This window comes from Antrostomus carolinensis, unplaced genomic scaffold, assembly GCF_000700745.2.
Source record: "Antrostomus carolinensis isolate BGI_N321 unplaced genomic scaffold, ASM70074v2 scaffold14308, whole genome shotgun sequence".
NCBI lineage: Eukaryota > Metazoa > Chordata > Aves > Caprimulgiformes > Caprimulgidae > Antrostomus > Antrostomus carolinensis.
Window position 1 is genome coordinate 1 of NW_010332369.1, and position 10,646 is coordinate 10,646.

The 10,646-nt window shown below is 44.6% G+C and overlaps 1 protein-coding gene across 1 annotated transcript; it reads left to right on the top strand.

The window, feature by feature from the left end:
- Positions 1-614: 614 nt before the first annotated feature.
- LOC114818828 (vesicle-associated membrane protein 1) lies at positions 615-2,093 on the top strand (the record flags this gene model as incomplete). Its single annotated transcript, XM_029086359.1, has 3 exons — positions 615-773; positions 1,012-1,063; positions 2,038-2,093. Coding segments are annotated over 3 exons (267 nt in total), but the record flags the coding sequence as incomplete, so codon positions are not given.
- Between the last annotated feature and the right edge of the window lie 8,553 nt (positions 2,094-10,646).

Below are 10,646 nucleotides of genomic sequence, written 5' to 3' on the forward strand. Positions count from 1 at the left end.
GCTTTTCGCTCTCACAAGGTGACCTTTCCCCACCCGCCCCCTCAACCCAACACATTAGCAGAACCCGAAGTTGGCATTTGAATATGCCAATGGGATTTTTCCATCTTATATCACATCATGCTCAGTATATTAACGGCAGTTGACCTGAAAGCTGGTGTATTGTCTTGGGGATCACTGAAGCTCTTCTGGGATTGTGGTTTTGGGACTCTCTCTGCTCTGGTACCACTGGTTGGGGACAGACTGGGCATTGGTTGGTGGGTGGTGAGCAATTGCACTGTGCATCACTCATCTGCATATTCTGTTATTACTATTGTTATTATTTTATTTCAATTAGTAAATTGTTTTTATCTCAACCCATGAGTGTCTTCTCGCTCTTACCCTTCCGATTCTCTTCCCCTACTCCCCAGGGTCTGTGTTTGGCTGCCAGCCGAGTGAAACCACCACACCGCTTCAAAGCTGGCAATGACTGGAAAGCTGTTTCTTATCCTGACCCATTTGCCTTGTTTGGGGCTTTCACTTCTTAGCATCTCAGTGTTAGTTATTGGCCAAGTTAGTCCTCTTACTTTTTCAACTCTTTATCAATACAGCTGCTGCTACTATTCTTCCTTCTGCAGGTGGTTGACATAATTCGTGTAAATGTAGACAAGGTGCTGGAACGAGACCAGAAACTGTTAGAGCTCGATGACCAGGCAGATGCACTTCAGGCCAGCGCTTCAGTATTTGAAAGAAGCGCAGCAGAACTCAAAAGGAAGTACTGGTGGAAGAACTGCAAGGTGAGTTTCCTAGTGCCATGATCTCTGCATTAGAAGGAAATGGGGCTAGTCCCCTCCTGCAGGGCTTTGAGAGGATAGTTTGGCCTAATTATTTCAAAGGCATAGGATTCTTTCATTGTGTAAAACTTTGAGGCCTCAGCTGTCCTGCCTTCAGGGTCTGGCTTGTGTTCCCTGGCTGTCAGGGAAGATGTGAACTTGTCAGTCTGTTCTAATACTCTTTGGCAATCTCTCTCTCCAGATGATGATCATGATGGGAGTGATTTGTGCCATTGTGGCGATGGTGATTGTAAGTAAGTACCAAAAAGCCCATGATCAAAGGTGAAGAAGTGCCAACTCTAGAGTACCTTCTTCCTTTTTGGTTTGATATCTTGGAAGGTCTTGGTTGCCTAAGTGTGAACTTCAGCCCTTTGGGAAGGGAGGTGGTGGTGCTGGAACTCCCACACTTATTGTGGAAATGGTATGCTTTACACAGTAACAGAAGGAATTGGGGGTGACCATTGTTGTAGAAATGGGAAATCCTGTCTGCCAGGTCAAGTAAACTTGAGAGTATGAGGGGCATTTACCTTGGAGAGGGTGGGTTGGCAAGTCCCATCCCTGGTGAGGGATTTGGAGGTCTCTGGGGGAGCTTTGGTGTAACTTGCCCTTTTGTTCTTTCCTTTTTTTCCTCTATTGCTTTGTCTCCAGTCTACGTTTTTACTTGAATGTAGCTTCCTTCAGTCTGCAGCCTCCTGTCACCTTGCCTGTCTCTTCTTGCTCCTAAATCTTTCCTTCCCTTCCACCTAGCTTCTCCATTGATTTATTTATTGGTTTTAATATGTATGGGACTCTGAAGCGCTCTACTGAACATGGTTAGAGTCTTCAACAGCTACTGGAGCTTTAGGGAGGGTTCTCTGAGTTTAGAGGAAAGAGAGGTAGAGAGGAGTGGGTAACAGTTGCTCCTGCTCTTCTACGGGGAATTTTTCCAGTTTATTTTTCGCTGTGAGCTTGTCAAATAGTGCCTGTGTGGACTAGCAAAATAAGATTGCCTTAATGCAGTGCCTTTGGGCAAGAAGGACTTTAGCGTGTGAGATTCTTTAGTGTTCTGCCTAAAAAGAGTGGCAGCATGACTTAAGCTTTTCATTGAGCTTCTGAAATAAAGGCTAGCTTGTGTGGGTCAGTGCCTGTGAGCTATCTGACTGAGATAGATACAGTCATCTAGATTTCTCTAGCCATGGAGAGATCAGCACCTGAAGAAACAATTTATTCTGCCTGTCCTTATTTTCAGATGACTTGCTGTCTGAACACGGCCATTTCAATTATTATAAAGGAGAGCCTACATGATTACCTCAGTTAAGTGCAACAGACTAAACACAGTTAAGTAAAAGAAGTTTTCTTACTATCAGAAAGGCACATGTGGAAGTAAAATCTCCTGCCAGAAGGAAGGAAAGAACACCAGTAAGGAGTCTGGTGGAGGGTGTCAAATATTCCTCTCATCTGTGCAGACACAAGCCAGGACCCTGTGGCTTTCTACTACCCTGTAATATGCTGGAAGACTTTGGGGTAGTGACAGAGTGGGAATGGGAATGGGTGTTTTGCTTTTGTGTTACTGGGTTGAATGTCAAAGGAAGACACATAGCAGATGGAGGTGAAGGAGACTGGAGGTATTCCAGATGAGACTGAACAAGCCACACAGCTTTCTGATTACAAATACCTGTTCTGTTCCTGCTACCACAAAGCTCTAACTTTCATCAAGAGTTAGAAAATACTCAGAATGGTTAGCTAAGGGTTTGAAGGGAAATGCTGCTCTGGGCATGGGTATTGCAAAGTGCCATCAGATGTCCCAGTTTGGCAACTTAGATCTCTAGAGATCTAGCCTATCAAACTGAAATCCTCCTACCTGCTATGGGTTCTCTTGAATTTAGATCCAAGGTGGTCTCTGCTGGAAGTAAACTTGCAGCATGTAATGCTGTGGCTTTCTGTAAGCAATCTCATTGTTCTCCTTCAAAAATGGCAAGAACTGTGAATTGCTTGAATGTCTTGTCAAACCTGGGATTAAATGAGCTAACCTGTTCCTTAGTTTCTGCAAAGTCTTCTAAGGATTGTGCATCTTTTTTTTTTTTTTTTAACAAGCTGAGCTGTAGCCTGTCATCTAGACTGGAAAGAGGGCAAACCTTTAATTTAGGAAGCTGTACACTGGTTTGAGAATATACTGGGATCTGTCTAGGCTTAAGAGGATGTGGGGGAGTCAGGGGAGAACCTCACTGGAGTTCCCAGATGGGAGTGAAGTACAAAAGCTGGGAGGACCAGATGCTTTTTGTTTTATTGGGCGTGCCAGGGAAGCCCCTTTCCTCCTCACAGCCCATCTGGGAAGGGGCTGGGTTTTGCATGCTGACTTCCATGCCCCAGCATCTCATTTGCGCCGAGTTCATCTCCCTATGATTCCATCCCTATCCACCTTGGGTGAGGGCAGACATGAAGATCTGGAGTGAAGCAGCCCTCGTCCCCTGAGCACTTCCTTAATTCCCAGTGGAACTGAGATGTGATGGATGGTCAGAAGTGCATCTACTGAAGAGGAGCCAGGGCCTGTTTGTACTACTTACTGCTATCACTTTGTTGGGGGGGCATACAAGCTTGAGGCCCCCAGACCAGCAGTTCTCTTGAACTCTTCTAAAAAAGCCTTTGGTGCCTCATTCCTTCTGTTCCTCTGGGGCTGAGGTTCCCCTAGGCTGTCTCATCCATTTCTTTCTCTTAGATGTTGTGTGTTGCCTCTTCTGCTCCCTTTCCCTCCTTTGTGTCTCTGTGCATGGGTGCAAAAAAAAATAAAAATAAAATCACCAAAGCCCTCTGAGTAAAAGCAATGAACTCCACTGTCCACAGCATTACAGTATTTCTTTACTCTATAAACAAATCTGTAATCTAATATCTAATCTGGTTTGTTATAGTAATCAGCTCATGTACTTTAAATGGTCTCAAAGAAACACATTTCACCACCTTACTGAGTCTGTCTGGTCTGTCCGTGGGGGTGGAGGGGCTGGGATACCAAACTTTCTTTGGAACATCACTTCCATAGTCTACACACACCTGAAGCTCAGGCCCTCAAAGCAGCGGGTAGTCTTCCATTGCAATGATGGAAGTTCCAGTTGTACTGGAACTGAGTGCTGGACTGGCTCCATGGTAAGTCTGTAGCAATATGTATGGACCAGCAGCTCTGGGGAGGTGGTTGCCCAACTCAACTCAGCTTCTCTCCACTAAATGTCCAGCCCCATCATGTGTGGGGAGGCAGTTCCCTGAATGGGAGGATGTGTTGCTGGTGGCTCTAGTTCCTTGGGCTGTGCTGCTTTTGCATTTCAACAACCAATCCTCAGATCCTTAAACCCAGAAAACAATTCTCCATTGGTGTTGGGACATGTGTGTTTGATCCAAATGAAGACTCCCAAGAGTAGGATGCTGTTCACAGCAGATCTTTGAGCATGGCTGCAATAAAGGTAAGTGCCCCCTTGTTCTGCTTCACTGTACACTTGAAACTCATCAAAAGGAAATGACAGAGCTTTATCCAGTGTGGACTTATTTTGAAATTATATACTTGTGCCTTTATCTGTTCCTGCTGTTACGAACTTCAGGCTGTGAAACCTGTGGCTTGTGGTTCCTTGATGACCAATCATTGTCCAATCTTAAACACCACCAAAATCATACGAGAACAATGTATGGTCAATGATGAATTTGGAGCAATGCAGCTAGGCTAATTCGTTCAAAGATGAAAGCCTTCCCAGGAAAGGAGAGTGTCTGGACTGGCTGCTGGATTAGAGAGGCACGTATCATCTAAACATCAGCACAGCTCAGGCCTGCGCAACCTGAATGAACTAGTCCTGCTACAATTCCTGCCAAATTCTCTGTTGTCTTTCTGTTAGTTCTCAGCCTTGTTTATGTAGGGAGTAGGAAAAACTTTCTTTTTTTGTCTTAAAACAGATGTGTTTCCAGACCATTGACTACATAGTCCCCAAGTCCCTAGCCAAACCTTGCTTGCTTTCCAAAGCTGGCTAGCTGCTCTGGAGCACAGAGCTGGGGCTGAACATGCAGCTGGAAGCTGCCTCAGGGTTGTGCCCAACTCGTGAGTCATGTTGTGCAAGTCTGCAGAAGAGGTTTGCATGTCTAACCATAAATCTCCCTGTAAGTGTTTAAAGTACCATGATCTGCTGGGAACTCACCTGCTGAGGTGACATCCTTTAACCATCAGCACCTCTGCTGTTCCTGCAGAGTCCATTAGCCATTTTGTCCATTAGGACAAAACGTGGTTTTAAATGTGAACTAAAAGCAAGACCAAAGCATTGGCAAACAGTAGTTTGTAAAAAATACAATTAGAAATTCAAGCACTGCCTTTAAATGTGCAATTCCCATATCAACTGCTTCAGCCTGACACTTCCAGATTTGGTGGGGCCTCAACTCTACTGCTCTTAAATGGATGTGTCTTAAACCTTCTAAATGCCCTAGGACTTGCCCTGGTCTTTCCTGGGGTTTCTGTGTACTGATTGAAGGCTGTGTGCTCTCTTCAGCTGGGTGCAGGTGTTGGCTTCTTCAGGGTAACCACATGACAGTGGGGAAGACAAGAAACATTTTTCTCCAGAGTAGCAATGCAGCATCAACAGCTGCTTAACAGACCTAGCTTCCTTGTGGCATGACAGAGGTCCCTGCTCTGAAGTAGCTGCTGGGGTTGGAAGCCTTGATTTGCTGAAGAGAGGCAACATGGGGGAAATGCAGAGTTTTATCTTTGTTCTGGCCTCTAAGCAAATAGCTACTCCGAGAGAAGTAACAGATAAGGATATAGGTTTTACAAAACAGGCAGCTGGCCCATGTCTGTTGGATACAGGAGTTCAGCTCAGTGTTTCTTCCAGGTTCCCTAACATGTTTCTTGGAAGATCCAAGTGGATGGCTTCTCAAAACTTCCCCTGTTTACAGGCCAAAATAAAGTTGCACTTCAGCTACCATACTTCTGATAACTTTTGACATTTTTTTTTTTCCAGAGAGAGTTATTCAGAACACTCTTATTTGCTCCCCAGGTTTCAAATATGAACAGCCCTTCAGTGCATAGACCCACTAAATGATTTTTGCTCAGGGTAAAATGACTTTCTTTTCATATCCTCCTGCTAGGCTGCTTTTCCAAAAACACTTGTATTATTTTTTTTTTTAATAAACTTGCCATAATCTCCAGTTACTAAACTTTTTTTAGTTCATTGACTTTAAGTGTGTACTTGGAACTGAAGGAGCTTCCTTCTTGTGCTCACAAGACTCTTGTAGATATAGTGCATTGGGAAGTACAAAGAACTGCAAGACCGAACACAGCCATCCCTCTGGTGTGTTCCTCATCTCTGTGGTTCGCTCTGTTCACCAACAGCACTGCTCCCCTCTTTGTTTCCTAATGTAGCACATCTCTACCCCTTGAACCTGTCCCAAGAGCCCAATAACTCTTTCCTCCAATTCCTGCTAGGTTTGACCTTGATCCGTGCTGGCAAACCTTGCACCTGTCTGCCCAGCTTCTCTAAGTGCTCCAGCAAGCAGAGTTGAGTTCTGCATATATTGCTTATTTTCTGAAGTGGTGGTTTCCTCATTTTCTAGCTTCTCTAGACATTTACATTTATGTTGTGCTCCCATGCATTTCCTGTATTACCTTAATTCTTATGAAAATACGGTTTTGGCATCTGTCAAATTGTGACTGCCCACACTGTTAAGGAGCAAGTTTTCAGCAGGTAGCAGGGCATGCCTGCCTGTGGCTCTCTGTCCTTGTGTTTCCTGCCTTCTCAACCATCCTGTGCTTAGTTTTCCTCCTTCATGGAGGGGCTGGCCCCTTCTTTCCTTTTTTCCAGTACTTCATTCCCCCAGTCCCACTACGAGTTTTCTTAGAGGTTCTCAGATCGTCTAAATTAATCTGATCTCCCAGTTGGAGCCCTCAGAAACTTCAGTGTCCCTGCATTTCCCAGGCTGTATTCCTTTGCTAGCACAACTTCCAAATACTCTTAGACCTCCATCTACTCACAAATGTCTGCTACCACCATGGTCCCACAGATACCAGAGCCCTTTATACCCTGTTTCTGTGGGTTGTCCCACACCCCAAAAGAGCTCACACCTCTTGCCTTGTATTTCAGCAGCACCAAACGCTTCCACAGATGATCTTTAAGGTCCCTTCCAATCCAAGCCATTCTATGATCCTCCGCGCTTTTTTTTTTTTTTAAAGCTCCTAAACACTCATCCCTCTTTTCCTTCTGTAATGTCCCTGTTGTATATACCTTGTTTTTTCTCATCCTCATTCTTCTTAAGCACATGGAACTACCCACTTCTGTGCTGCTTACTCCTGCAAACCAAACCACTCTGATACTCCAATTCACCCACAAAATTATTTTCATCCTCCTGCACTTCCCTTCCCCCTTCAAGCACTTGTATTCCTGCTTCTCTGCCTTTGCCCTATGTGACAGATGCTCCCAGTCCCAAAAGACTCAACTTGCTTTTCTTCAGTGTCTTACAGTTGCTCCTTGCCTGTTTTCTATGTCCTACAAATAACTGTGCTGTTTCTAACATGACTACTGAGCATTTTCATCCCCTCAACTTTCTCCTCTTGTGCAAATTCACCCCAGCTCAGACCTTTAATTTACATTTTGCTCACTGATGAAGCCCTCTAAATGCACACTTTCTTCCCTTTTCTCTAGTATTTTGCATTCTCAGTGAAACACTCCATTTTCTGTACTCTCACTCCAGCACTACTGGACTTGCCTCTTGTTTTCAGCCAGATCGAGCTCACTGTGCATCGTTTGAGCTGATAATTTGTGGTCTTGTCAGCCTAAGAGAAGTATAGGGATGTTCCTGGGAGGGTCATCTGAATTCTTCCCATAGGGCAATTTTTGCACTGATCCTCAGGACAGGGAGGACTAATCTATTTACAAACAACTTCATGTTTGTACAGGCTTTGAACTCTGGATTTACAGCTTCCCAGAATGGGGTCATTACTTTGAGTTCATCAGTCAAAGCCCATTTTTTGCATTTTAACATTTTTACAGAGGAGTGAGATAATAATGGTGCAAGCTTCCCACAGGGAATTCCTCACCTTCTTCTACAGCTATATTTCTTTATGACATTGAAGAGAATTTAATGTTTCAAGTAGTTATGCCTCTGATTAATCCTCCTTTAATTACCCACTTAACTATGCACGATGCAGTGGATCACATCCATTTTATGGTTATCACAAGGCACCGTGTTATGTGAAGAATCGTGTCTTACTCTTTGGATATTCTGGAAAAGATCATACTCAAGGTATGAATCATCATACATTTAGATAGATATTTCACCTGCTCTTTCTCCTTTCTTGATTTGGAGGTGGTTTGGTGAAGCAAACAGCTTTATGTGTCTGGTGTCAGGTTTTTGCTGTGTGCTAGAAACTACCTAAGGCAGTGAGCAGTCTGCAGTATGAAATTCATGCCCAAGAAGTGGGCTATGGGTGCAGCATCCCAACTCCTCTGTTTGCCTTTCTTTCTTGTTTTAATTGTGACCAAAGTTACTTCTTTGTTTTAGCCACTAAATCTAGCTTCTGACTTTGCCTCTTGGGCAGTGTTTTTACAGAACATGGAAGTCTTTTCATTAAGGCAACTTTTAGATTTCGTTCTTTCATCGCTCACTCTTTTACTTCATTTAAAATCACCTATAAATGCAGAAAGTGGATTTTTTTCCCCACACCTCTACATGCCCGCGGTTGCAGGGCTCCTCCCTCCTGCAGGGCTGCCCCCCTTGCTGAAGGACACCCCCTGAATCACTCACTTCTATTCCCAGCAGAGAGACATCATCTCCACTTTCAAACATCAGCTGAGCACTGGGATAAAGCTTGAAAAAACATTAATATTTGTCTAATAAAGAATATAGTGTTCAAGTCTGCGAGGAGGAAGAAAATTGCTCTCTTCTGGGAAGTGAAAAGTGCATTTATGTGATCAAAGCAAGAGCAGTACAAGTGTGTGTTTAACATCTCAAAGGGAAGAATTAGGCAACAGTTTATATACTGCAGTAAAATCCTCCATCTACCCAAGGGCACTGCATCTACCTTAATTTTTAAAATATCTGAAGTTTTTCTTCTCTCATGATTAACTAGTTTTTAAGGTCAAAAGAGGCTGTTTGCAATGTGATTGGGTATGTGGTACCACAGGTCTTTGCCTAAACTATACACGTAAATTCTGGTATCTGTGTTTGTGTCCGGTCAAGTGGATAATGCTGTTTGTTAAGGACATCACCCTTGCTCTCTTGATACCACATGAAGTGCTGTGTAAACACCATTGCAGCAGAAGTCTGAGTTATTTGTAAAAAATGGTATGGCAAGCTTACTGCAAGAAAGATGGGTAATCTTATGCAAAGATCCCCAAATTAGTTCCTGAGAAGAGGACCATCTCTGTCCTGGCCTTGATTGCCTATGTGGTCCATTCCAATACCTAAAACTTTCTCTGAAAGGATGTTAGACTGAAGCTTGCAGCACTTCTCCTGAGCTTTGCAGTCCTCAGCAGAACCTCTATGGGTGACCCAGCGAAGGGATGAGTGGAGCAGAGCAGGCACTGCATGCCCTGTGCTCTTCTCTTTTTGCAGGATCTCATGGCAGCAGAGATACTGTTTGGGATGTTTTTGAGGGTATGCATAGCCACTTGGTTTCCAAAGCTCCTATGCAGACATCAGTTTCTCCCGAATGCTCTGGTAAAAGGTTAAATAGCTGGACATACATGCATATGGTATGTCACAAGGAAGGAGACTCCTATACAACTATGATCTACTGGTGTCACATAGGCAACTTAAAAAGGGTGACCTTATTCTGCCAGGGATGTTTTGTCCTGACCTGAGAGTGGCAGCAAGCATCAACCACCTCCCCAGAGTATTGTGCACTATATAAATGGGGATTATGTCAGTGGTTGGCATCTCTTGGGGGCATATAGGTAGCCTCTCCTCTCCGAGAGGAGAGGGTGGGTGGCTTGGTCTTCAGATCAAAGCTGAACATTAAGAATGAGGAAAGAGAAACCAGTTTCCTCCATTATCCCCCACAACATTCCTCTCTCTAAATTGAAGAGATATGGATTTGATGGGTGGACTGTTCGGTGGATGAAAAGCTGGACATGAGCCGGCAATGTGCGCTCACAGCCCAGAAGGCCAACCGTGTCCTGGGCTGCATCCCCAGCAGCGTGGCCAGCAGGTCAAGGGAGGGGAATCGGCCCCTCTACTCTGCTCTGGTGAGACCCCCCTGCAGAGCTGTGTCCAGCTCTGGGGTCCTCAGCATGGGAAAGACATGGACCTGTTGGAGTGGGTCCAGAGGAGGCCACAAAAGTGATCAGAGGGATGGAACAGCTCTCTTATGAAGAAAGGCTGAGAGAGTTGGGGCTGTCCAGCCTGAAGAAGAAAAGGCTCTGAGGAGACCTTATCATGGCCTTTCAATACTTGAAGGGGGCCTGTAAGAATGAAGGGTGTAAACTTTTTAATAGGGCCTGTAGCGATAGGAAAAGGGGTGATGGTTTCAAACTAAAAGAGGGGAGATTCAGACTAGATGTAAGGAAGACATTTTTTCCAATGAGGTTGGTGAAGCTCTGTCCCAGGTTGCCCAGAGAGGTGGTAGAAGCCCCATCCCTGGAAACATTCAGGGTCAGGCTGGACGGGGCTCTGAGCAACCTGATCTAGTTGAAGATGTCCCTGCTCACTGCAGGGGGGTTGGACTAGATGACCTTTAAAGGTCTCTTCTGTGATAATATGATTCTAGCCTCAGAGAAAGATTAACAAAGTTCATCCTGTGGAGAGACTTGTACCCCAGCTGAGATGCCATTCTTGTCCCTTGTCACACCACAGAGGAGGCCAGTCACACCTGCCAAACCTCTTTAATTAATGACAGACCAG